Source organism: Camelus bactrianus, chromosome 19 (genome assembly GCF_048773025.1).
Source record: "Camelus bactrianus isolate YW-2024 breed Bactrian camel chromosome 19, ASM4877302v1, whole genome shotgun sequence".
Lineage (NCBI taxonomy): Eukaryota > Metazoa > Chordata > Mammalia > Artiodactyla > Camelidae > Camelus > Camelus bactrianus.
In genome coordinates, this window is record NC_133557.1 from 12,600,737 (window position 1) to 12,627,330 (window position 26,594).

At 56.5% G+C, this 26,594-nt stretch overlaps 2 protein-coding genes across 7 annotated transcripts in view; one reads left to right on the top strand and one right to left on the bottom strand.

Moving 5' to 3' along the window:
• The first annotated feature begins 653 nt into the window (after positions 1-653).
• On the top strand, positions 654-23,901 carry MYH7B (myosin heavy chain 7B). Of its 4 annotated transcripts, XM_074347187.1 has the most exons (41): positions 654-762; positions 2,075-2,181; positions 2,345-2,488; positions 2,906-3,062; positions 3,351-3,378; positions 4,418-4,514; positions 6,692-6,715; positions 6,862-6,954; positions 7,083-7,146; positions 8,161-8,259; positions 8,741-8,844; positions 8,954-9,092; positions 9,373-9,491; positions 9,584-9,733; positions 9,925-10,095; positions 11,180-11,359; positions 11,452-11,584; positions 11,665-11,741; positions 12,182-12,269; positions 12,452-12,569; positions 14,276-14,399; positions 14,511-14,647; positions 15,733-15,988; positions 16,922-17,164; positions 17,728-17,904; positions 17,993-18,138; positions 18,497-18,587; positions 18,665-19,054; positions 19,719-19,845; positions 19,934-20,052; positions 20,147-20,343; positions 20,489-20,838; positions 20,999-21,123; positions 21,233-21,348; positions 21,774-22,170; positions 22,249-22,374; positions 22,466-22,636; positions 22,729-22,833; positions 22,905-23,000; positions 23,450-23,587; positions 23,673-23,901. In XM_074347187.1, the coding sequence occupies exons 1-41, from the start codon at positions 669-671 to the stop codon at positions 23,682-23,684; spliced, it is 5,829 nt and encodes a 1,942-aa protein (XP_074203288.1). In that variant the 5' UTR covers positions 654-668; the 3' UTR covers positions 23,685-23,901. The 4 variants fall into 4 exon arrangements, 3 of the variants coding, with proteins under 3 accessions (XP_074203288.1, XP_074203286.1, XP_074203287.1); XM_074347185.1 differs by lacking the exons at positions 654-762; positions 2,075-2,181; positions 2,345-2,488; positions 4,418-4,514 and having other exon boundaries at positions 2,975-3,062; XR_012500608.1 differs by lacking the exons at positions 654-762; positions 2,075-2,181; positions 2,345-2,488; positions 2,906-3,062; positions 3,351-3,378 and having other exon boundaries at positions 3,395-6,715; positions 23,436-23,587.
• The window catches only part of TRPC4AP (transient receptor potential cation channel subfamily C member 4 associated protein), a 61,996-nt gene continuing 59,274 nt past the window's right edge, over positions 23,873-26,594 (bottom strand). For 2 of the 3 annotated variants that reach the window (XM_074347191.1, XM_074347190.1), the window contains exons 17-19: positions 26,049-26,161; positions 24,945-25,151; positions 23,873-24,798 (exon numbers count right to left, since the gene is read on the bottom strand). In XM_074347191.1, coding sequence (XP_074203292.1) covers positions 24,661-24,798; positions 24,945-25,151; positions 26,049-26,161 — 458 coding nt within the window. In that variant the 3' untranslated portion in view covers positions 23,873-24,660. Of the gene's footprint in view, positions 24,799-24,944; positions 25,152-25,404; positions 25,604-26,048; positions 26,162-26,594 lie in introns of those variants that run through there. The other variant, XM_074347192.1, reaches the window with a different exon arrangement.

Sequence of the window (26,594 nt, forward strand, 5' to 3'; positions counted from 1 at the left end):
AGACTCCCTGTGACTCAATTTCTCCCTGGGAGCATTTCAGTCCCTCCAGGTCTCTCCTGCCTTGTCCCTGCCCCTGTCAGTCTCTGAATCCCAGCCTCTGAGTTTCTTAGTGGAGTGTCTCTCTCCGCCTTTGTGATCCCCTGACAATGGGAGGTAAAAATAGCCCAGGGGCCGTGCTGGTGGAGATAAAAGGGAATTTGCCTTTTGTGTCCTGTGGCCAGGCTGGGGGGGCTGTGACACGTGGAGATTGCTGACATAGCTCTCCTCCGCTGACCTTGAGGGTGGTAATAAAAGCAGTAGCCCAGCTCCCAGCCCTCACCGTGGTGCTGAGGTGGGTGATCAGGACTGGAGTCAGAGCCTGCAGGAGGGCAGACAGGCTGGTGGGTGGGGGTGCTTGTGGGTTGGCACAGGTCTCTCCATTTCTGTGGGAGATGATACCCTGATGTTTGAGAGTGTGCGTGTGTATGTTGGGGGCTCACCAGGGAGGCTGAGGTGGGGAGCCCCAGGGAATCACTTAGGTCTTGTCGGTTGTTGGATCATGTCCCAGTTTGGGGTCCCTGGTCCCTCAGTTCCCCTGTCACTGCCACCTTCCAGTGTCTGCTGCCTTGGACTGCCTTGAACCTCCAAGATTTCTAGTGCCTCATCCTCCACCTCTCAGTGCCTCTACTATGATGGATGTGAGTGAACTCGGGGAGTCTGCCCGCTACCTCCGCCAGGGCTACCACCAGGAGCTGATGAAGGTGCACACTGTCCTATGGGATGGTAAGTGAGGGCAGAGGGGCATAGCCACAGAGAAGCCCTTCTGGACTCACACCAGGAGCGGGGAGGGGTGGCACTCAGCTCAGGTCTGAAGGAGTACACTGACCTGACAGCTGTTGCCCTGCACCTTTCCCTCAGATTCTGGGGCCCTGAGGGGAAAATCCCAGGGGCCTCGTGTACATAACTGTGTGTCTGTGAGCAAGACCTGGTTTGCTCCTCTGTAAAATGGGACAGTATCGCCTGCCTCCTGGGGCTACAGCCCATGTCTGGACACTGAGGCTTCTGAGATGAGAGCGATTGGTATGTGTGCAGGCTGCCTCCACGTATCCATAAAACCTGTGCTGGAGTTATTTTTAGTGCTTTCCAAGAGCCAGAGCCTCTGTTTATTAGGGACAGGAATAAAGGCTACTATTTATGACCTGATTTGCTCATAGGACAATAATAACAATAGGCAACATGTATCAAGTGCTTACCATGTGCCAGGCCCAGAGCAGATGACTTTCCATGCATCATCTCAACAACCTGGGGAGGCGGAGACCAGGGCCAGGGCCAGCTTCACGGGTGTGCAACCTCTGCACAGGGCACCACCCCCAGAGGGGCCTCACATTTGATTAACATTCTGTTATCACCATCTTGAAATTTTTAATAATTTCTTAACAAGGGGATCTGCATTTTAACACTGGGGCCTGCAAGTTATGTAGCTGGTTGTGACTAAGGCACTTGGCTAGTAAGTGGCAGGACAGGGAACAGAACCTGGTGGTCTGCAGTCTGAGTCTGTGCCTTTAACTACCATGAAATATTGGCTCCCTGGAGCTCTGGGGCCAGCTGGCCAGGCAGAAGGAAGCACAGAACACAGACTTAGAAGACCTGGGTTTGGGTCTTCAGTGAAATGGGGGAGGCAGAACCTCCTGAGAATTAAATGCCTGATACTGAGAGCTGCTCCATATGGGAACTAAGGAGATGCCTGTAATGTTTTCACCTTGTAGGAAACAGCCCCAGAGAGAATGAGGGATTTCCCCAAGGTTACAGGGCAAAGATGATAAGCAGAACCCTGAACCCAAGTATGGACCCACGGCTGTGAGGGGCTGTTACCTCAGTCAGGGAACCCTCTAAGATCTCTAGGGATCCTGCCAGCTCTGCCCTTCCAGGAGCCTGGGTCTGGAACAGCCTTCTCTGGGTACTTCTGTGTCCTGACTGAAGGGCTCCCAGGAGGAGCACAGCTCTATAGACACACCTTGGGAACCCCAGCTGGGCCTCCAGCCCTGGGGTGTGTGTCACCCTTCCTCAAAGCCCCAATGCTCTCCCCGAAACCCAGGGAAGAAGCGGGTCTGGGTACCTGATGAACAGGATGCTTACGTGGAGGCTGAGGTCAAGTCGGAGGCTACTGGGGGCAGAGTCAACGTGGAGACCAAAGACCAGAAGGTTTGGCTCCCCTTTTCCCGGGATTAGCTTCTCTGCCCTCCGGGGTGTAGCTCCTGGCCAGCGTGCTCTGGATAAAGGGGGGTCTGGGAGCACAGAGCAGGGAGAGGCTGAGGTCAGTTGGTTCCAGCCCCCCTGCCACCCCACCATACGGCATTCCTGGCAGGTACTGACGGTGCGCGAAGCAGAGCTGCAGCCCATGAACCCGCCCCGTTTCGACTTGCTGGAGGACATGGCCATGATGACGCACCTCAACGAGGCATCTGTACTGCACAACCTGCGCCAGCGTTATGCTCGCTGGATGATCTACGTGAGCCTAGGGCTGGGGAGGGGCCGCGGATTGTGTTGGGGCGGGGCCGTAGCTGCAGGGGCGGGGCTAGGACCCTGGGGAAGGAGCGGAGCTGTATGTCATTGGGAAGCGGAGCTCGGGGGTGGGGTAGGGTGATGTCTAGGGGCTGTGGAGGCGGGGCCACTGGTTGGGGCGGGGCTAGGGGAGGGCTGGAGGTTTGGCTATAGGAGTGTGGGGGAGGAGCTGCAGCAGCACAGGCTGGGCAATGGGGCTGTTCAGGTGGGGCCATGGGCTGTGGGCAGGAGTAAGGGTTAGGGCCCCGAGGACAGCAGAGGGTGTGCCGTGGCACGTTAAGCAGCTCCTCGGGGTTTTGTGAGGGCTAGGGCCTGGGGATGGGAACTTGGCCTCCAACTATTCACCTGTACATTCTCTCCTCAGACATACTCGGGCCTCTTCTGTGTCACCATCAACCCCTACAAATGGCTCCCAGTCTATACAGCCTCCGTGGTGGCAGCTTACAAGGGAAAGCGCCGCTCAGAGGCCCCGCCCCACATATACGCGGTGGCAGACAACGCCTACAATGACATGCTGCGCAGTAAGGACCACCTTGACTCCACTCCCTGACCCAAGACCCTTACCCCGGCTCCAGGACCACCTTCTCTCCGCTTGCACTGCCTTCCTTTTGAAGCTGCTGGACACTATCATAGTCATTGTCTCTCCAAGTGGGAGCTGGCCTGTAGTCTGGAGGGTCCCACCTGGTCCTTCCCACTGCTAGCCCTGGGTGGTAGAGGGGCTTCCCCAGCGCCAAAGATGCCCAAGGTGTCCCACCTGTGGCTAGTCCCTCACTTTGGCTAACTTCTCTATCCCCTTCCTTTTCCTCCAGACCGGGAAAACCAGTCCATGCTGATCACGTGAGTGTGGGGCTCTGGGGTTGGGGTGGGAAATGCTGGTCATCTGGCAGGAAGGGAGTGGAATTAAAATCATTTAAGGTTGAATACAAAACACTTAGGGGAGTGGTTTTACTACCTGGAGCCAGTGTCCCAGGTGAAGCTAAATTAGACTGTTTTCTTTGTCCCCATTCTGGGCAGATGTGTTATGGGTGGTGGGCAGGAAAGGGCTACTGGAGTGAACACCAGCCCTGATAGGCCCCTCTTCCCGGAGCCTGGACTTTTCTCCCACCTTGTTTCTTTTGATAGTTCTGATTCTAGCTCAAGGGGAAGGGGGAGATCTCTTTCCCTTTCCCTCCCTCTTACCATCTCCTTATTTCTGAATCTTATTTCTAATCTTTTGTTTGCCCCCCACGCGAAAGTGGTAGAATTCTTACATACCAAGTTTGTGTGTGAAACTGTGTGTGTGTGTGTGCAGCCTGGTGGTTAAGTGCAAGACCTTTGAGACCAGAAAGACCTGTATTCAAGTTCTCGTAGGTCCACTTCCTGATGGTGCCCTTGGGCCTCTGAATCTCATCAGTAAAGACAGAACAATCCCACTTACCTACCACCTATACCAGAGCTATAGGCGTCAGAGAGTTCATGTTTGTACTTGACACACTGCAGAAACGGCTACATAATGTCTCTGGGTCCCATTTCCTTATGTATAAAATGGAGGCGATAATGGTGCCTGCCTTACAAGGTTTCTGAGGCTTAAATAAGCCAATACAGGTAAAGCCCGTGGCCCAGTGCCTGGCACTAAGTTAGTGCTCAGTAAACAGAGGCATCATCGTGTGTTTTCTCATCTCACTGGGATGGTCTATACTGCCTTGTTTTGTAAACAGCTCAATACTTCAGAGGGTTCATCTATCTCTGGGGAGCTCTGAGTTGCATGGTCCTGAGTTGGGAGCTGGGTGTGGGGAGGGCAGAGGGACGCAGCTTGAGGGGTAGGTAGGGTGTTGGGGGATGGGAGGAATGAAAGTAGCCAGATAGGCCTTGGTGACTCATGTTTGTATCGTCCAAGCGGAGAGTCGGGGGCCGGTAAGACGGTTAACACCAAGCGGGTCATTCAGTACTTTGCCATCGTCGCTGCCCTGGGAGACGGGCCGGGAAAGAAGGCCGTAAGACTCGCCCACATGGGCGCTGCTCCCTGCTGCTTCTCACTGTTTTTCTTTTCTTCTTCTTTTTTTTTTTTTTTTTTTTCTTTTTAAAATTGATTCCCCAGAGCCCTGCCTGAGCCTCCCATCCTGGTGGCAGACTCTGGCCTGAGCAAGGCTTGACCAGAGAGGCTGTGGCCATTCTCTGTCACACTGTATGACAAAGTTCCAGGCTTGCCTCAGTCTTCCCATCTGTAACCACATTTTATTCTTAAACGTTTTATGTAATTTTCCCTTCCATTATGACCTTCATATTTTGAAAGAGTTTACCAAATAGGTTGCTTTTACCAAGAAGTGTTTTCTTGCACGAGTTACTTGCTGTCAGTCAAGCAAGCAGGTTTGTACAGAGTTCAGCCAGAACCAAGGGCACTTGGCACTCCGAAGCCAAGGTTAAGGAACAGTTTTGCACCCTATGATTTCTGTTTGGTTTTTTAAATTTTCTGAAATGATGGGGGACCAGTATTTTGTTTTTAATGTACAACATTCATTCCTAGCCTGAGGGCCAGCTGTTCAGAGCTCTGTGTGTGCTCCCTGCCCCCAAAACGGGCTGCCTTTTCTTTCCAGAAGCCCAGGGCCTCCTTTTGCACAGCCCCCCACTCCTGGTTTTGTTGAGCCTTGCTTTATTCTGGGGCATTGTTTTTTCTTTTTCTTTTTTCTTTTTCCACTTAGAGTTTTTTTCTTTTTCTTTTTGCCTTACCTGTTTCCCCACTTAATTTTCTTGTCTTTTTCTTTTGGTTTCAGTTTGGGTTTTTTGTTGTAGTGGTTGTTTTTATTGTTTTGTTTTGTTTTTGCTGTTGCCTTTTTGGCACTCTTTCCTCCCTCCCCGACCCCATTTTCCAAACTCCTAAAGTGTCTCTGAGGATGCTACAGAAAGTTGGGGCTTGGCCCAGTAGCAGGAATGGAGGGCAGGGAGCTGGCAGGGTGGGGCATAGGGGTCACCTGGGCAGAAAGGAGCCCTGCCTCATGGAGTTGGGGTGGGTGGGGAACTGTCAGGCAGGGGAGGTGGAGAGAAAGTCTGGCCCACAGTGGGCCATGGGTGCTGGAGCTTAAAAACTGTATCAACCCCCCTCTCCTTGGCCCCACATTTGACCACATCTGCCAGAGAGAGCCTTGTTCAAAAGTGCTGTTTGTGAGTATGTAGGGTGGAGCTCAGGAGAGGGGCTTTTGCCATTTTCCTCCTGCCTCTGTCCCTCCAGCAATATCTCGGGGATTTTTAAGTTTTGGGCTCCCTGGAGGTGAGTGAATAACTAAAGTCTCCTGGCATGGGACAGGTGGCATGGCACCTGTCATTCCAGAATCCATTCCTTCCTTTTTCTCCCTTTTTTCCCAGGCTGCTGGGATTCAGGGTAGGGAAGAGAAAGAAAGGGAAGTGGAGGGAAGATTAGTGTGAGGCCAGGAGAGGAATGGGGAGGCTCCCCTCCCTTCAGTAAGTCCCTCTAGATAAGACATACAGGTGGCGTGGCCACTGGGAAGCAGGATGCCTGGGCTCAGTGTCTGCTCTGCCCTTCACTTACTGTGTGGCCTTAAGCGGATCGCTTTCCTGCTCTGAGGCTTAGTTTCCTCATTTGCAAATGAGGGCTGATAATCTGCACCTGGCAGGGCCGTTTTGAATAACAGTAGGTGTACTATGTACACCGAAGACACATGTAATCACAATACAAAGGAGCAGCATGGAGAAAGGCAGAGGGAGGTGAGGGGTAAGAAGGTTTGGGCAGAAAGGGATCTCTTCCAGCCTTGAAGCATGAGGGAAGCCTTCCTAGAGGAGGAGGCATGTGAGCTGGGCTCTGAAAGGAAGTAGATTTTAGTCAGGAACCTCTAGGGCTTGGGGCAGGGGCCATTCCTGGGGTGTGAGAAATGAAGGGGTATGGAGGAGGCCAGAGACAGAGCTGGGGGAGGGAAGGGCTGCAAGTAGGAGACCCCAGTTGCAGCCCCTGCCTCAATCCCCTGACTAGGGCCGTGCTTGCTCCACTTTCTAGCATTTCTCCTTCTAATAGTCCTTGAGGGTCAGGCATGGGGAGTGGGGCGGGCACTACACATTTGGGTGACTAACGTTCACTGTCCTGCTAACCACTGCCACCCCCCCCCCCCCCGCCCGACCTGGTTAGACCTCACACTCTCTAACTTTGTCTTCCTTCTTCCAGCAATTTCTGGCCACGAAGACAGGAGTAAGTATGGGGTCCGCGTGAGGGGGGCAGACAACAATCATGGGGTCCTGGAGACACCCCCTTTCCCCTTCCCAGCCAGAGGTTATCTGGGATGGGCTGAGACACTGGACCATGGGCTGACAGACTCCTCACTCCACTGCTGCCAGGGCACCCTCGAGGATCAGATCATTGAGGCTAACCCTGCCATGGAGGCTTTTGGCAACGCCAAGACCCTGCGGAACGACAACTCGTCCCGCTTTGTGAGTGGCCACGGTGGGAGAGGTCGGGGGCAGGAGCAGCGGCAGGGTGACACAAGGTGGTGGCAGGGCTTCAGCGGACAGCGCAGGGCTGGCTGGGCCCCCAACTGAGGCTGCTTCTCTGCCCACAGGGCAAGTTCATCCGCATTCACTTTGGTCCCTCTGGGAAGTTGGCATCTGCGGATATTGACAGCTGTGAGTCTAGGAGGGGTTGGGGGAAGGCGGGGACCTGGGACAGAGGCCTAGGCCAGAGTCTTTCTGCTCAGACTGAGCATCTGTCATCAAGTCTTTGGGGCTCCCACCCATCCCAGGTGCTTCTCATCCCCTGGTCACTGCCCAGCTCAGGCTACCTCACCTCTCACCTGGAACATTCCTCCAGCCAGTCTCCGTTCCTCTTCTTTCAGCCAAAGTGATCTTTCCCTGGATACTAATCTAACCACATTGCATTCCACTTAAAAACCTTTCCTAGATCCTGTCACCTTAAGATGGAACCCCAAATCCTTACTTAGCCAGCCAGGCTCCTTGTGATTGGCCCCTTACCCTCCCTGCCGCCTCAGTCTTTTCTCTGGCCTGCAACATGGCAGGCCTGTGCCCCTCCTGCCCCATCCTCATCTCTACATATTGAGTCCCCATCCTTTTTGAAAGTCTCTTCTAATACTTCTCTGGGATCGTTGCCCATCCTGCCTGACCCAGACCGCTGCACAGACACCAGGTGCCCAGGCCACATGCAGAGAGGGGCCTCCATACTGACTGCTTCCTACCTTGGGAGGCATGGCCAGATCCTGACAGATACAGACCAGCAGGTGGTGAGGGCAGGAGACATCCTAATTCATGCCCCGACTGACTCATCAGGCAGGCTTTACTCTGCGCACACACTGATACCCCAGTGCTGCTCAGGAGGAAAGGAATGTGGTCTGTGGGTGAAGGCATGAAGGCTTAGATGAAAAAATAGTTAATTAAATCCCATGCAAAGACACCCATATTAATACACCCACACAGACTTGCAGACACATACATGTTCCTACACCATGACTTGTATGCCAATGGAGAGACACCCTTCAGCACATGCCAGCACGTGTGCAGACATAGCACCTTGACACTAACCCCTGCCCTTCGCTGACACCTCCTCCCTGGCCCCTCAGCCCTACTGGGGTGACCCACTCCAGGGAGGCACAGGGGATGACAGGCCAGCACCTCCCTTTCCCCTAGATCTCCTAGAGAAGTCGCGGGTGATCTTCCAGCTGCCCGGTGAGCGTGGCTACCACGTCTACTACCAGATCCTCTCGGGGAAGAAGCCAGAGCTACAGGGTGAGGGCCAGCAGTGGATGGGATGGGAGTCAGAGCCCACACATCTGGGTGGGAGTGGGACTGCCCGGCCCTGGCCTAGCGCCCATCAGATCAGCCCCTGGGATGCTGGTTCCCCCCCTGTTCTGGGCTCCATGGCATCCCTTATTTCTTGGGGACCCAGAGCTCCTTTTCTCCACTCACTCCCTTCCTGGGACTTCTGGTTATTGCTGAGCCTTGTCCTCTCCATGCTAGGGAACAGGTCCTTTTGCCCCATTGCCCTGGCAAGGTTGTCTTGCTTGCTGTTCTGAGGCTAGAGGCCCCGCCCAGTACCAAGGAGGGAAGCAATGGCTCTGTCTAGGCCCTGCTTCCCTCTCTTGCAAGCCCCTCAAGGGCAGAATCTGGTCCTTCCCGTGCCCTGGCACCCATCACAGGGTCTGGGCCAGGGGGTGGCTGTGAGCAGTAGTCACAGCTGACCTGCCCTTCTCCACCTTGTTTACCCTAGACATGCTGCTTCTGTCCATGAACCCCTACGACTACCACTTCTGCAGCCAGGGCGTCATCACCGTGGACAACATGGATGACGGGGTGGAGCTCATGGCCACTGACGTATGTCTGTGGTGGAGGAGGCAGAGTTGGGAAGCAGGTTCAGTGCCCTCAGCCTGGCTAGACCCTGGAGGAGCCCAGACTCCTCTGAGCCTTCTGTCCCACACCACAGCATGCCATGGACATCCTGGGCTTCAGCGTGGATGAAAAGTGTGCCTGCTATAAGATTGTGGGTGCCCTCCTGCACTTCGGCAACATGAAGTTCAAGCAGAAGCAGCGGGAAGAGCAGGCTGAGGCTGACGGCACTGAGAGTGAGGGCCAGGGCCCTGGCCTGACTGGTCATCTTGACCCTGACCCCACCATCTAGCCTGTGACCGTTGACCCTAACTCTCATCTACAGCCTTTGACCTCAGTCTTAACCTGACTTCTCAATTCCAGACCCTCACCCTCCTGAGCTGTAGAGTTCCCTAGCCCTGAACTTAACTTCTCCCAACCTCCCTCTCCTAATCCTAGGTTGGGGCCAGTAAATATGCCCCCAAGCGCCTGTGTTCTTGGCCTCCTCCTCCTCATCTCACCCATGTGCCCTCCCAGGTGCTGACAAAGCTGCCTACCTGATGGGGGTCAGCAGTGGGGACCTCCTCAAAGGCCTTCTGCACCCCCGGGTGCGTGTGGGGAATGAGTATGTGACCAAGGGCCAGAGCGTGGAGCAGGTGAGCTGCTCACAGGCCGGGGCCCACCTGGGGACAGCCAGGGCAGGGTCCCCTCCTTGCCAGGTCCCAGCCTAGACTCCCCACGCCTCCAGGTGGTGTTTGCTGTGGGGGCTCTGGCCAAGGCCACCTATGACCGGCTCTTCCGGTGGCTGGTGTCACGCATCAACCAGACGCTGGACACCAAGCTGCCCCGTCAGTTCTTCATTGGTGTCCTGGACATCGCTGGTTTTGAGATCTTTGAGGTGAGAGCAGGCCCACACCCCCAGGCTCTTGTTCTCTCTGGGATGGGTCCTCCCATTGTGGGTGGGGTGGGGGCAGGAGCCCAGGGTTTCTGCCTGGAGGCGGGGTGAACCCCTGCACGTCCCTGTTTTCCGTGGGCCTCCCTGACCCCACCTACAAGGAGGCCTGCTGAGCCCGGCACCATCCTGTGCAGTTTAACAGCTTTGAACAGCTGTGTATCAACTTCACCAACGAGAAGCTGCAGCAGTTCTTCAACCAGCACATGTTTGTGCTGGAGCAGGAGGAGTACAAGCGGGAGGGCATCGACTGGGTCTTCATCGACTTCGGCCTGGACCTACAGCCCTGCATTGACCTGATTGAGAAGGTGGGGCGCAGGGCATGGCCACTGCAGGGAAAGGAAGGGCATGGGTGCAGTGAGTGAGCAAGTGTGTGCAAGCGTGCACTTAAGTGTGTGGTTGTGCACTGAAGTGAGCTTGTTTATGTGAGCGTGGCTGTGACGTGTATATGAATGGAAATGTGTGCATGTGTGTGAACAGGTGTGTTGGAGAGTGAGTGTGATTGTGTGTTGGTGAGCAGTGTGTGTGTGTGAGTGTGCGTCCCAGCCCTAATGACAACAGCCCCGTTGCAGACCCACTTTCTCACAACTGGCCAGAAGTGCAGGGCAGGGTAGGGTGTGTTTGTTTATGAAACATTACATATATTTCCCCATTGCACAAAGACTAGAAGAAAGAAAGATCAAAGATAAATTGAAAAATCTGAAGTAAAGGGGGAGAAAATGTTTCCCCTAGTGCTGCCACCACCTGTTCCCTCCCAGTCCTTTATCCTGGGCATCCATTTGCTCTTACAGACACTGACTGATTTCTCATCTTACCTTTCTTCTGAAAGTGTACTTTGAGCATGGAGTGCAGTTGAAGAAGGCACAGCAGTTCACGCAGCAGATGGTTATCGTGTGTTTCTGTAATCTCCTACTAGCAGATGTTTAGGTGGTCAGCAGTTTTTTGCTGTTAAAGCAGCACTGAAAGTATTCACTTCCTCATTTTGTGGGTTAGGAAACTGAAGCTTAGCGAGGCCTAAGGGCCCCACAACTAGTAAGTGAGGAAGCCAAAATTTGAACTCAACTGCTTTTTCTGACTGTACTACGTGTGAGTGTGTGAGACCATGGATGTTGTGGGGTGAGTGGGTGCAGGGATGCCAGAGCGAGTTTGCACACTTCTTACAAGCAAAGAGAGCAACCCAGAGCTGCAGATTGTGCAGAAGAGGGTTGTAATCAAGCCACAAACTTTTCTTTCTCCTGGGTGAGGGTCTGGTCTTCGTCCCTCCAGGAAGATGGCTGAAGTTCAGGCATCTGGGAAGGTTCCCAGAGGGAGGGGCTCTGGGAAACGGGGGTCCAGCCCAGCCTGGATTGGGTGGCTTGATGGAGGCCTTTCAAGCTTGTGCCCTGTCTGCAGCCGCTGGGCATCCTGTCCATCCTGGAGGAGGAGTGCATGTTCCCCAAAGCCTCAGATGCCAGCTTCCGGGCCAAGCTCTATGATAACCACGCGGGGAAGTCGCCCAACTTCCAGCAGCCACGGCCTGACAAGAAGCGTAAATACCAGGCCCACTTTGAGGTGGTCCACTATGCAGGCGTGGTAGGTGCCTGTTGAAACCCCGGCTCTTGACCACTCTCCTCCCTCCTCTGGGTTCCCCCTCCTTGGCTCAGCACCTGTCTGGTCTCCGGCAGGTGCCTTACAGCATCGTGGGCTGGCTGGAGAAAAACAAAGATCCACTAAATGAGACGGTGGTCCCCATCTTCCAGAAGTCACAGAACAAGCTCTTGGCTACTCTCTACGAGAACTATGCCGGCTCCTGCTCTAGTGGGTACCAAGGGAGGAGATTCTCTGGGGGACTCACAGAGTGATGTCCCCTGGAGTGACCTGTCCCATGTCTCTCCTAGCTGAGCCCCCCAAGTCTGGGGTGAAAGAGAAGCGTAAGAAGGCAGCGTCATTCCAGACGGTGTCCCAGCTGCACAAGGTGAGGCCCAGTCTAGGCCCTGTGCAGGCCCTCACCCTGCCAACCTCCAGCCCTGTCCTGGCTTCCTGCTCTGTCCCCTGCACCCTGGGCGGGCGGCTGTTAAGACTTGCAGTGATGTTTAACTCCTCTCCACGTGAACATCACAGCAAGTCTGTGCTGCTTCCCGTCCCCACGCTGCCTGGGCAGGGTTTAGGGGGGATGGGGTGGGAGCCACGGGGCCTGTGGGAGGGATGGGGATTGGGGGAGGGAGTGAAGACTTTGGGGATGGTGAGGGGGACCCAGTCAAACAGAAGAGGGCAAAGGGTCACAGGAACAGAGGGGATAGCTGTGTAGAGACACGCTTAGGCACCTAGCTCACTAGTTCTTAATGGGCTGATCCGCTGCGGTTTCCAATTCTGCTCTCTGCCCTCTTGTGCCTTCTCCCCTTTCCCCACCCCCAGGAGAACCTCAACAAGCTGATGACCAATCTGCGGGCCACACAGCCCCACTTTGTCCGTTGCATTGTCCCCAATGAGAACAAGACACCAGGTAGTCACTTTGGGGCAGCTTGGTGGGGTGGGGGAACATTAGAAAGAGGGGACGCAGACTGAAGCCAGGTCTTCCCCCACTGCAGGGTCAGCACAGCCTCAAAGCAAGCCCTGTGCCTGGACGCTAGACCATGAAAATGTGTCCATTGACCTCTAACCTTTCTCTACCCCTACCACGTCCAGGGGTCATGGATGCCTTCTTGGTGCTACACCAGCTGCGCTGCAATGGGGTTCTGGAGGGGATTCGGATCTGCCGTCAAGGATTCCCCAACAGGCTGCTTTACACTGACTTCCGGCAGCGGTAGGTGTCGCCCTGCCGCAGCCCTGGCTCTCTTCCCAGCTCCCCCTGCGCAGCCATCTTCCCCCTTGCCCTCCACCCAGGTGGAGGCAGCAGCCTGAGCGGGTGGGAAGGGTACACAATTTTAGAACCAGACAGATAGTTCCAGTCACTGAGGAGGGTGCAGGGGGTACCAGGGACGGGGCTTGGCAGGCATCCCAGAAGGAGACGGTCATGGCTGAGACCTGTGGGTGGACTGGGGGAGAAGTGAACAGCCTTGGGGTAAATGTTGGAAGTACAGCCAGCAGGTCTTGCTGATGAATTGAATGCAGAATAAGAAAGAAAGAAAAGATAAAAGTGACTTCCAGGAATTTGGCTTGAGCAACTGGGGAGTTGATGGCAGATTTACTGAAATATCAAGATAGGGGTTTTTTTTTTAAACTTCTTTGGTGGATGGAGGGATAGTGGAATGAGCTCTACTTTGAGTACGTCAAGTCTGAAATGTCTCCAGCAGATATCCTAGGAGGGAAGTTGAGGAGGAGACTGGATCTGTTGGTCTGGAGCTTGGTGGCAGGAGGGGGTGGGCAGGCAGAGCTGGATGTAGAGCTGGGAGTTGAATGAGGGCTTGTGCATATGCCTGGCCCCGAGCTCAGTCATTGTGGTTAATGATTAGCCCCCTCTGCCTTCCCTTTATAGGTTAGATTTCTGTCGGGCTGCATGTCTGTAGTTCCCTCCCCCTCCAGAAGTCACTGTGACCACCCACACTGACCGTTATACATGTGTGTCCATACAAATGCTGTGCACATGTGCACACACACACATCCTGTTTGTTTTTCCCTATAATCATATATCTTGGAGATTGTTCCTTATCGATAGACATAAGTCTGTATCATCATCCTTTTTTTTTTCCTTTACATTAAGACTATTTTTTAGAGCAGTTTTAGGTTTACAGCAAAATTGAGGGGAAGGTACAGAGATTTCCTATATGCCCCTTGCCCCAACGTGTGCATGGCCTCCCCCATTGTCAACACCCCTGATGAGAGAGTTGATGAACCTGCACGGACACATCATAATCACCCAAGTCCATAGTTTCCATCACAGTTCACTGTTGGTGTACATTCTGTGGCTTTGGATAAAGGTAATGACATGTAACATCATCTATGGCAGTAAAACATCCCATTGTCTGGTGAAGCATGCTTTGTTAACCAGTCCCTTAGGGAGGGGATTTTTGCATTCACAGTGTGGTCATGCCTGCCGGACCCACACAGCCCTGTACACATGTGCAAGTGTGGCCACCTTGGAAGTGGATGTGCCAGAACCCTTGCTCTTGTTGATAAGAATTCTCCCCCAATGTTTCTTCAGTTTGTAATATGCCGTAACACTTCACCTTCTTTATATGTTTTTGCCATCTCAAAAAAATTATAAATTATTTTTTAAATTGTAAATTTAAAAATTATAAAAGAACTGTATGCCTTTTGTAAATACTGGAGCCTCTTAAAGAACTTAACTATTGAATGTATTTAAATGCTATCCAAGATTTTTAAACACTATGCCCAGTACCCCAGTGTCACAGCACCCTCTCCCTGCCAGCTTGTTCAGTGGGTGCCCCACTGGAGCTTCTGCTCCAACCTGAGAGGCCCAGGAGTATTTGCCCTGCTACCCTGGCCACCCTCTCAGTCCTTGACTTCCTGCCCAGCACCTTCCTTACCGGCCCTTCCTGGCTCCCCCAGGTACCGCATCCTGAACCCCAGTGCCATCCCGGATGACACCTTCATGGACAGCAGGAAGGCCACAGAGAAGCTGCTGAGCTCTCTGGACATCGACCACACCCAGTACCAGTTTGGCCACACTAAGGTGGGGAGCACAGGAGAGTTAGGGTGCTGACCCGGGCATGGGCAGTCACACCGCACGGGGTCCTGTGGGCTGTTGAGGGTTATACCTACACTCACCCCCACCCCATCCCAGGTGTTCTTCAAGGCTGGGCTTCTAGGCATCTTGGAGGATCTTCGTGACCAGCGTCTGGCCAAGGTCCTGACGCTGCTGCAGGCACGGAGCCGGGGCCGCCTCATGCGCCTTGAGTACCAGCGCCTTCTTGGAGGCAGGTGGGTGTGGGAAGGGGGTGGGGGACCTGGATGGGGGTACAACCACTATCCCTCAGCTCACAGACCCACCGGGCTCTCTGAACCCTGTCTTACTGTCCTGTGGGTTAGATTTTCCTCTATGGCTGGTTGGGTGTCTCTGAAGGGGGAAGACTGGTTTGTGCCCTTCAACCCGCAGCTACCATTTTCTCTCTCAAAAATTGGAGTAAGGATGGGAGGGAGGGATCAACTGGGAGTTTGGGATTGGCAGACACAAACTACTGTGTATGGGATAGATAAACAACAAGGTCCTACTCTATAGCACAAGGACCTATATTCAATGGCTTGTAGAAACCTGTAGTGAAAAAGGATATCTGTGTGTATATATGTGACTGAATCGCTATGCTGTGCACCAGAAACGAATATAACATTGTAAGTCAATTATACTTCCATAAAATTTTAATTTAAAAAAATTTTGAAAAGAACTGATTAAAAAAAAAGATAAAAAGAAAAGTGATTCCAAAGGTTAAAAAAAAAAATTTGGAGTAAGAGAACCTGTCTCGCTACTCCAGGCCATCCCAGGATTTAGTCCAGAGTAGTGATAATGGCATCTAGTGTTTTCCAAGGCTCTTAAGTGCCAGGCCCTGGGCAAGATGCTTTATTTGAATCTATCTTGGTTAAAGTACAGGGCAGTCTTAAGAGGCAGGTGCTGTGAGTACCTCTGTTCATCAGAGAGGGTGCCTGAGTCAGCCAGTCAGCAGGCTAGTGGTAGGGAGGCTGGGGTGTGAACCCGGGCAGTCTGACCTTATATAAAAGCCTGGTGACTTTACCACCCCTGGTGTCTTCAGGACACTTGCAGGGGTCACCAAGGACATTCAGGGCTCATGAGCTCCCACATGGAGGCAGACCTGTGTGACCTTGGGCCTCTCCCTCAACCCCAGCTGTAAAGCAGAGGATTAGGACCTGCTTGTTGGGAGGGTTAATGGGATCACACGCTGGCATGCTCAGTGCAGTGCATGGCCCGGGGATGTGCTCGGGGAACACTGGGGCTGTTGCTATGAAGGGAGCAGCACTGAACCTGCTGGCCACCTGTGGCTGCCTCTCCCCAGGGATGCCCTCTTCACCATCCAGTGGAACATCCGTGCCTTCAATGCCGTCAAGAATTGGTCATGGATGAAGCTCTTTTTCAAGATGAAGCCACTGCTGCGCTCGGCGCAGGCCGAGGAGGAGCTGGCGGCCCTGCGGGCAGAGCTGCGGGGGCTGCGAGGGGTGCTGGCCGCTGCTGAGGCCAAGCGCCAGGAGCTGGAGGAGACGCACGTCAGTGTCACCCAGGAGAAGAATGACCTGGCCCTGCAGCTGCAGGCAGTGAGTGGGGAAGCGGAAGGGGGAGGTGTTTCCTTCTGTCACTCGATGTCCCCTGGCACCCTCAAAAAGAACCCCAGGCTGCTCCCAGGAAATACCACAACCAGATCCCTGGCTGGGGCGGACCTGGCATGCTCAGGCCTTCCCTGGAGCTTCCTTCTGATTCCAGAGGTGCCTGTGGGCTCAGGCCACGGTGCAGCTTCCCACGTTCCCAGCCTCCCTACCCAGTCTCTCCATGTGTCCTGATGCTCCCACTCCATCTGCCATTTGGCTTCCTGCTAAAGCTGCAGTGGAGCCCCATCTCCCCACCTGTCCATCCCTGAGACAGACTCGTGCTCCCTTCTCTGGTTAGGGGCCACAGGAACCCAGGCAGCTGGTAGCAATAATAACCTGAAGGCAGAGAGCAGGGGTCTGGAGTCTCTCCAAGTCCACAGAGCCATTCCTTCCTTCAGCAAATACTGAGTGTCAGGCACCCCCAGTATCTCTGGTGACATTGGTGGGAAGACAGACAAGCCTGAGCTTACACACTCACTTAGAGGAGGAGATGGTTATGCAGCCTGGCAGTGAGGAGCATGTGGTGGCAGAGAACTCGAGCCCCTGTGTGGCCATGCAGGGCCCTCCCCACCCTCACCCCTCAGCCCAGTGTGGGCAGAGCTGGCAGCTGGCTTCCCTCCTAGAGCCTCACTCTGGGTTACCCCCAGCCTATCTAACATTCCCCTCTTGCTGCCTGTCCATCCCTCTACCCGAGTCCTCATCCCACCACACCTGAACCCCTTCAGGGCCAAGAGCAGGTCTTCGGCATCCCTTGGACCCAGAGCCCAAGTGAGCGTATGTCAGACCTTTGCACAGACAAACGAGCTTCCTTCTCTGGGGCCTGGCCTGGTGTCCCTCAGCTGGACCCGCCTTGACTCTGCCCCATTCTGCATCCCCATCCAGGAGCAGGACAACCTGGCGGATGCCGAGGAGCGCTGCCACTTGCTAATCAAGTCCAAGGTGCAGCTCGAGGCGAAGGTGAAGGAGCTGAGCGAGCGGCTGGAGGACGAGGAGGAGGTGAATGCTGACCTGGCTGCCCGCCGGCGCAAGCTGGAGGATGAGTGCACGGAGCTCAAGAAGGACATCGATGACCTGGAGCTGACGCTGGCAAAGGCTGAGAAGGAGAAGCAAGCCACGGAGAATAAGGTGTGGGAAGGGCCCAGAGCCAGGGGGCTGGCTGAGGGGCCAGGTGGCTGCAGGTCCCCCTCCTGGTTCTGTCAGGCCCCTGCTGTGTGGCCTTGGGCGGGTCTCTTCCTCTCTGTGGGCCTCAATTTCCTAATCTGTCAAATGGGGTTAACTGCAGCACTTCCCTCATTAGGGTGGGCAAGGATTCAGTGTGTAAGTAGCCTTTGCTCAGTGGGGTAAGCTGCTTATTCAGGTCCTCACAGGTGCTCACTGAGGAGGCCCTGACTAGGAAACAGCTGGTTGAACACCTGCTGAGCCCACACTAGCTGCCATCTATCGATCTCTCACTCTGGGCCAGACACTGTGCAGAGGGCTTTGTGAGCATTTGCTCATGAATCCCTCAGTACCACTCGAGGAGGATGCTATGTAGTCATCCCTTAAGGATGAAGAAACTTAGGCTTGGACTGAAGTGACTTGCCCGAGTTTCCCTGGCTGGAAGGGGTGGTTGCTGAGACATGGTGTGGTGGCTGCTCAGACCCGAGTTAGAGAGTGGTGTCCCCGTGGTGACCCTGGCCCCTGCACAGGTGAAGAACCTGACAGAGGAGATGGCGGCGCTGGACGAGTCGGTGGCCCGACTGACCAAGGAGAAGAAGGCATTGCAGGAGGCCCACCAGCAGGCCCTGGGTGACCTGCAGGCTGAGGAGGATCGTGTGAGCGCACTGGCCAAGGCCAAGCTCCGGCTGGAGCAGCAGGTGGAAGATGTGAGTTGGGGCCAGAGCAGGGTGCTGTGCGGTGGGGCCAAGACGGCTGGACGGTGGCTGAGCCCACCCACCCTGTCCCTCTCTGCAGCTGGAGTGCTCCCTAGAGCAAGAGAAGAAGCTGCGCATGGACACGGAGCGGGCCAGACGCAAGCTCGAGGGGGACCTGAAACTGACGCAGGAGTCGGTGACAGACGCTGCCCAGGACAAGCAGCAGCTGGAGGAGAAACTCAAGAAGTAGGTGTGGGGAGGGCCGCAGACCCCACCTCCTGACAGGCAGGGCACCTCCTGAGCCTGCACCTGGCTTCTCAGTTCCCCTGGGCCCCAGTCAGTCCCACCTCACTGCAGACGCTGAACGTGAAGGGTTCAGAGGTGGGGGTCACTAGAGTGTAGAGAGTAGTGTCCTGCCCTCCCTGGACTGAGGGCCAGGCTCCAGGGCTGGGACTGGAGAGGGAACACAGGGATGAGGTCACTTAGGTGGCTCTGGGCACAGTGCCTCAGGCTGGGAGTCAACTGACGGCGGGTCCCGAGGGCCCCAGGCCGGTTGATGAAAGTTAGGACCTGGGCTGGCTCACACCCACCCTGTGACCTCTAGAAAGGACTCTGAGCTGAGTCAGCTGAACCTGCGGGTGGAGGACGAGCAGCTCCTTGGAGCCCAGCTGCAGAAGAAGATCAAGGAGCTGCAGGTGTGTGAGGGATGGGGGCCGGCAGGGATGAGGGTAAGAGGCCCACAGAGGTGACACTGCCACCTGCCTGTCCCCAGGCTCGGGCGGAGGAGCTGGAAGAGGAGCTAGAGGCGGAACGGGCGGCCCGGGCCCGCGTGGAGAAGCAGCGGGCTGAGGCAGCCCGGGAGTTGGAGGAGCTGAGTGAACGGCTGGAGGAGGCTGGCGGCGCGTCTGCGGGGCAGCGCGAGGGCTGCCGGAAGCGTGAGGCCGAGCTGGGACGGCTGCGGCGGGAACTGGAGGAGGCGGCCCTGCGGCATGAGGCCACGGTGGCTGCCCTGCGGCGCAAGCAGGCGGAGAGCGCGGCAGAGCTGGGCGAGCAGGTGGACAGCCTGCAGCGGGTGCGGCAGAAGCTAGAAAAAGAGAAGAGTGATCTCCGCATGGAGGTGGATGACCTGGGGGCCAGTGTTGAAACTCTGGCTCGTGGCAAGGTGTCTGCCTCCCTTCTGATTCCAACCTCTGACCTGATGCTAGCATCCTATCCCGACTAAACCAATCCTGACTCCAGCAGTTAACTCGACCCACTGACCCTTGCCACCCCATGCCAATCTGACTCCACACTAGTCCTGACCCTGTACCTGACCCTGACTCCTGACCCATTCACATGGTACTCTGATACTCAATCCAAACCCCACCAAAGTCCTGACCTCAAACCCTACCTCCTAAACTCTATGCCCTGACTCCTGGTGATTTTTGACCCAGCATCCATCTTCAGTCCTCAGCCTCTGAATTCTGACCTAATACCTGTCCTGAATACCAGCACCCAACCATGACCCCTGACCTTTGTACCACCTGATCTTGACAAAAGACCTCTGACCACTGTCCCCAGCTGATTTTGGACTTCAGTATCCTAACCTCACCTTGACCCACTGGCCATGGGACTAGTCCAGCCCTCTCACTTTTGACACTCATCTTTTAAGCCATAGTCCAGCAGTAGAACCACTGACCCTGAACTTGGGGTTCTGCTGTCCCTTTGATTCCTGGGCCCGTGTCTAGCCTTCTACTTCCTGACCCTGGGTCCCAGTCTGATTGGCAGTACTAGATTCCTGCCCTGTGAGTCACAAACCTGTTCTGATCCCTGACCCTGGACCCCAGGCCAGTGCAGAGAAGCTGTGCCGGGCTTATGAGGATCAGCTGAGTGAGGCCAAGATCAAGGTGGAGGAGCTGCAGCGGCAACTGGTAGATGCAAGCACCCAGCGTGGGCGGCTCCAAACTGAGAGTGGTGAGGCCAGGGGCTGGGTTGGGGCCATGCTGGGCCTTGGTGCTGCCCCTCACCCACCTGACCTGCTGGCTCACCCCTTGGCCTGCAGGGGAGCTGAGTCGCCTGCTTGAGGAGAAGGAGTCTCTGATTAGCCAGCTGAGCCGTGGGAAGGCCTTGGCCACCCAGAGCCTGGAGGAGCTGCGGAGGCAGCTGGAGGAGGAGAGCAAGGTAGACTGGCCTTTATCTGCCACAGAGCAGCTCTGTGGGTGGGCTCAGGGACCTCCGGCCCAGCCTGATGCTGAGGTCACCGGGGTCTCTGCAGGCCAAGAGTGCACTGGCCCATGCTGTGCAGGCCTTAAGGCATGACTGTGACCTCCTGCGGGAGCAGCATGAGGAGGAGGCCGAGGCTCAGGCTGAGCTGCAGCGGCTGCTGTCCAAGGCCAACGCCGAGGTGGCTCAGTGGAGGAGCAAGTATGAGGCAGATGCCATTCAGAGGACTGAGGAGCTGGAGGAAGCCAAGTGAGTGCCTTGCTAGGCAGGCCATCACCACACAGGGGTGACGCCTGCACCTCTGAGCCGCTGGGGTGAGGGGAGATGTTGGGCTCATTCTTCTGCCAACCTCCCGCGGCTGCTCGTCCATGTCCTGTCTGCTCCCATGGCCTAGAAAGAAGCTGGCGCTGCGGCTGCAGGAGGCAGAGGAGGGAGTAGAGGCTGCTCATGCCAAGTGCTCATCGCTGGAGAAGGCCAAGCTGCGGCTGCAGACAGAGTCGGAGGACGTGACCCTGGAACTGGAGCGGGCCACCTCGGCGGCAGCCGCGCTGGACAAGAAGCAGCGGCACTTGGAGCGGGCGTTGGAAGAGCGGCGGCGGCAGGAGGAGGAGATGCAGCGGGAGTTGGAGGCGGCGCAGAGGGAGGCCCGCGGCCTGGGCACTGAGCTCTTCCGGCTGCGGCACAGTCACGAGGAGGCTCTTGAGGCCCTGGAGACACTCAGGCGAGAGAACAAGAACCTGCAGGGTACGACCCACCCCAGGGTCAGAGCTCTGGGGTCACTGGGAGTCCCTCGGAGTCACACAGGGTGCCTGGGTGGAGTCACCCTGGAATTAGGGGTGATGGAAGTGACTGGGTCAGAGCATGAGCCATGGGACTGGCACTCAGTGACCTGTCCACTCTGCAGAGGAGATCAGTGACCTCACGGACCAGGTCAGCCTCAGCGGGAAGAGCATCCAGGAGCTGGAGAAAGCCAAGAAGGCGCTGGAAGGGGAGAAGAGCGAGCTCCAGGCTGCACTGGAGGAGGCTGAGGTCAGGGGCTGGCTACAGGGACAGGGTAGACACCAACCTGCTGCTCCTGGCATCCCCCCTCCACACACACTCATGGCTCCCACGCCACACTGCCTGCTCTGCACCTCAGGGGACCCTGGAGCTGGAGGAGACCAAGACTCTGCGGATCCAGCTGGAGCTTTCCCAGGTCAAGGCTGAAGTGGACCGGAAACTGGCAGAGAAAGACGAGGAGTGCACTAACCTGAGGTGCAGGCCCACAGCACCCCCATCCCAACCACCTGAGAGCAGGAGGGCAGGCACTGTTGGCTGAGCCCCACTGTGCAAGTGGCCTGGCACCTAGTCGTCCCCCTCCAACTTCCTCAGGTGGAGATTATTGTCTGGTTTAGGGTGAACCTTGGAAAGGCCAAAGTTAATTGTCCAAGGTTACGCAGTAGGGGGAGCCAGAGTTCTGTCCGTCTCTTCTCTGAAGCCTCCCTCTTGTCCTTGAACTTGCTCTGATGGGCAATAGACAGTCACAAGGGGCTGGAAAGCAGGGAGGGACGAGTTACTTACTCCCCAAATGGGTTCGTGTTTCTAACCTTCCTTGGGCACTTGTAAGAGCAGGTGTGGTACCTGTGCCCACCCCCTTCTCACAGGCCACGACCCCTCCCTTTCGTCCTTTCCAACCACAGGCGCAACCACCAGCGGGCAGTAGAGTCCCTGCAGGCCTCCCTGGATGCAGAGACTCGGGCCCGCAACGAGGCACTGCGGCTCAAGAAGAAGATGGAGGGTGACCTTAACGACCTGGAGCTGCAGCTGGGCCATGCTACCCGCCAGGCCACGGAGGCACAGGCAGCCACGCGGCTGCTGCAGGCCCAACTCAAGGAGGAGCAGGCGGGGCGGGATGAGGAGCAGCGGCTGGCAGCTGAGCTCCGAGAGCAGGCACAGGCCCTGGAGCGGAGGGCCGCCCTGCTGGCTGCGGAGCTGGAAGAGCTGCGGGCTACCCTGGAGCAGGGCGAGCGCAGCCGGCGGCTGGCAGAACAGGAGCTGCTGGAGGCCACTGAGCGCCTCAACCTCCTTCATTCACAGGTAGGAGTTGGGGGGGGTTCACAGGGGTGTGTGCGGCAGCAGCCTGCAGGCTGACTCTGAAGCTCTGCCTCCCCCCAGAACACAGGCCTCCTGAACCAGAAAAAGAAGTTAGAGGTGGATTTGGCCCAGCTGAGCGGGGAGGTAGAGGAGGCTGCCCAGGAAAGGCGGGAAGCCGAGGAGAAGGCCAAAAAGGCCATCACCGACGTGAGCCTGGGCTGGGGCGGGAGCTGGGGGGGCCTGCAGCAGAGTCCAAAGTGACTTTAACCTCCCAACCATGCCACCTCCTCCCACACAGGCGGCCATGATGGCAGAGGAGCTGAAAAAGGAGCAGGACACGAGCGCACACTTGGAACGGATGAAGAAGACACTGGAACAGACCGTGCGGGAGCTGCAGGCACGGCTTGAGGAGGCAGAACAAGCTGCCCTCCGTGGTGGGAAGAAGCAGGTGCAGAAGCTGGAGGCCAAGGTGTGTGTGGCCCTCTCAATCCCTTCCCCTGCAGGGTGGGCTGGCCCAGGGGCAGGCTCCGTGCACCAGGCCCACACACTGGCTGCTCGCAGGTACGGGAGCTGGAGGCCGAGCTTGACGCAGAGCAGAAGAAGCACACTGAGGCCCTCAAGGGGGTGAGGAAACACGAGCGCCGGGTCAAGGAGCTCGCATACCAGGTGGGTGCCTGGGTCTACCTCGAGGGGCGGGCCTGGTGCAGGCCAAACCTGAATCCCCTTTGCCTGCCCAGGCCGAGGAGGACAGGAAGAACCTGGCTCGCATGCAGGACCTGGTGGACAAGCTGCAGAGCAAGGTTAAGAGCTACAAACGTCAGTTTGAAGAGGCGGTGAGTGCACTGGGTCTGGGCACCTGAGGCCTAGTACTGGTCAAGATGTCTGGTCACCCAACCTCAGCGGCTTGCCCCAGGCTCTGGAGTGGTCATCCCTGCTCCATCTCTAGGCCAGTTTCCCCAGCGTTGGTTTTGTGTATAGGCAGGGGCAGTGACCCTGTTCAGTGACCCCACTGTCCCAGCTAGGAGACAGACAAGTTTCTAACAGCTCCAGCAGGAGACAAGACCTAGCTCTGTCTCTGCAGGGACACATGCTTTCCCTTCCAGGCCAGGTTGGGCATGTGGGCACCTCTGGAAGGAGAAGCTCAACCCTCTCCCTTCCTGCAGTTGGATGCTGGTGAGGGGGGGAGAAGGGCTGCATTGAGTGATGGGAGCAGAGTTGAAGGCCAGGAGCAGCCAGCCCCTTTCTGGGGGTGCCATCTCCGTTACCAGACCTGTGCCCCCAGGAGCAGCAGGCCAGCACTAACCTGGCCAAGTATCGGAAGGCCCAGCATGAACTGGATGATGCGGAGGAGCGGGCCGACATAGCGGAAACCCAGGCCAACAAGCTGCGGGCACGGACCCGGGATGCCCTGGGCCCCAAGGTAAGGGGGTGATGTGGGGCACCCACCCTGCCCTCTGCCTGGGGGGCAGGTGGTGCAGCTCACTCAGGCACCCCTTTCCCCTCAGCACAAGGAGTGATACCTGCTGTCTGCCCCACCCTGATCCTGGTCTCTGTTCGCCCACATCTGCTGGAGCCTTGGCAGTTCCAAGCCCTGCTACACCTCGAGTTAACACGTCTGCAGTTCCAACTGGGTTCCTTCTCATTCTCTGGGGTCCGGGAGGGGAGCACGTGGTCCCCTGGACAAAAGTCAGGTCCACATCAGTCATTTAAAATAAAGTTCTTTAATAGTCTCCATTTAATTGGTTTATTTGTTGTTAATAAATTGGCAACACAAGGAGGGGCCAGGGTGTGCTCCTAGGCAGGCTCCTGTGCAGGCGGGCTCAGGCAGGAGACCCTGCGCTGGGGTGGGGGCAGGGCACAGCCACCAGTGCCCCAAGGGATGGAAGGAAAAGACTCCCCCCTCCCACTTCTGAGGAAGGAACCCCCTGGGATGAACACAGCGGCCAATGAGCAAACAGAAACAGGAGCTAAAGGAAAACGAGGGAGGGGCAGATGGGCAGGCTTGGGGGAAGGTAGCATTCTCTGGTTTCCCCCACCCCTGCCCAGGGGGTGCTCAGAAGCCTTTGCCTGGGTCCAAAGGCCAGGGCAAGTTGGCTCACAGATTGGGGGAGGGTGCCCGTATCTCCCTCCCCACCCCAGGACTGACAGCCAAGAGACTGGGCAGGAGCTCAGACAGAGCTATTGTTAAAAGTCCCCTTTCCTCTGGGTGGGCCAGGGACCCAGGGTTCTCAAGGAAGGGTGAGCATAGTGCCCCTGTCCTCATCATGGAGATCTTGAGGGAAATGAGGTTCCCCAACGACCTGGGGCCCCCAGACCCAGGGGCCAAGGGCTTCTAGACGCTCCCTCTCACCAAGCCTGTACCTGAAGACCTGGGGCAGGCAGAGCAGCGGGGAGGCAGGGGAAGGGTGGGGACAGGGCAGGGCGTGAGGCACGCGTACCCATGGTCACTCGCGCTGGCCCAGGCCCAGCAGCCTCCCGAGGCCTGGCCCAAGATCACTCTTCGGTGAAGTCCCTGTCTATGTCCATGTAGGGCTCCTCAATGTAGCTGACAAGGGCAGAGGGTGACTGGCGGTCTGGGTTCAAAAGGATGGACACGGTCTCCTTCCAGTATGAGAAGCTGATGCAGGAGCTCTGGGTGAAGAGAGAGGGGCTGGGGGGGGTGCACCTGGAGGACCCAGGTCAAGCCCGGAATCCCACGGGGAGGGCCTAGGTGAGGGGACAAAGAGCCACCTGTCACAGGGCCCAGGCGGGGACTGCGCACCCTCGAGGGCACTCACGTTCTCTAGGCAGGTGCTGTCTTTGTCCTTGTGCAGGTAATGCTGCTGCCAGAAGCGCAGCAGGTTGTGGAAGTTGTTGAGCAGGAAGCCGGGATACTTCTTGCTGTGTTCCATTCGCTGCAGCAGCCGCAGGTACAGGGGCAGCCGCTCTTTCCGTCGGGCCAGCATCAGGATCACCAGGCTGGTGTTGAGGCAGCTGACGTTTTCCTGCAAGGACCAGGCCGTCTGGGTCAGGTGGGTGCCAGCAGCCCCAGGGGCTCCCGGTGGACCTGGGCTGCCACTGGGCAGGGAGGCAGGTGTCTCTGGCAGAGTCCACAGGCCATGTGCTGAGCTGCCCCTGCACAAAGCTGACAGAAAGCTGGGGAAAGGAATGATGCCAGCACTGCCAGCATCCCACCCTAAGCACCGTCCCAGTCCCTCACCCCACCCACCCCACCCCGGTGGGAACATCATTATCAGGCCAGTTAGAGCCACTCTTCCTCTAGGACCAGTTCAGGTGCCGCTTCTTCCCGGGAAATTCCATCCCTGGGCGGCTAGGCACACGCACCAGATGCAGGCAGCTCACCTTCCTTCACTCAGCACCTGACTGCCAGCTTCACGAGGGAAGCGTCTCGGTCTGTTTTGTTCACTGTGCGCCCCCAGCCCAGGGCCTCGCCTCGCTAAATGTTTGTTAGATGAAGGAACAAAAGAACAACCTCTAGATGTATAGTATTACCCTGTTTTAAGAAAGAGGGGTGTGAAGCTTGGGGAAGGGACAGCCGCACAGTTACCTGGTGCGGGAGGTGGGAGTCAATATCAGGTCCAGCCCCAAAGCCTGCACAGCAGGCGGGGCTCAGAGCACCGGGATGGGAGTCAGAACTCAGTGCCCAGCCCAACTCTGCCCTGAACCATCTGTGACCTTAGAGACTTGCTTTCTCCCAAGGCCCCTTCTGTAAAATGGGGCACTGATCCCTTATTGGACAAAGTCCTCAGAATAGCTGGGAGGGTTTCCTAGGAGCCAAGAAGTGGGTCTCAGGGAAGGCACTTCCAGGTGAAGGTGGCTCGGGGATGAGGGTACCTGTTTCCAATCTCCCCTCCCTGCAGCGGGCCTGTGGGGCCTCTCACCTGGGTCAGCGTCTGCACATGGATGATGTTGATGAGGCGGAAAAGGAAGGACATCTGTGTGGGAACCTGGGATATGTAGGCAAGCAGACGGCACTCGGACAGGACCTCCGCAACTGGGGACAGAGGCAGAGGTGTGAGCAGTGGGCTCAGAAGCTGGTCTGGGGCCTGACATCCAGCCTTCTAGTCCAGCCCCCCTTGGGCCCTGACTCTGAAGCTGGGAGGCCCTCGCTGTCAAAAGTACTGCAGAAGCCTGGCTGCAGCAGGAAGAAATCTCCAGCTGCCCTGCCAGCCCCACTAAGCCTGAGCTCTCATTAGAGTCCCCAGCAGGAGCTCACCACGACCTTTCCTCCAGTCACCCTCTGGGACTGCTCTCCCCGAGGCCCTCCCCAGGCTTCACCACCAGGGTCCCCCCTCATCCCAGGCAATTCCAGGCCAGGGAGGAAGAGTGTGTGTTGTTTTTTATAATTTTCTGGCAACAATTTTTTTTACCTTTATGAAAATGTTGCACATGCTCATCAGAGGAAGCATGGATAACCGAGAGAAGTA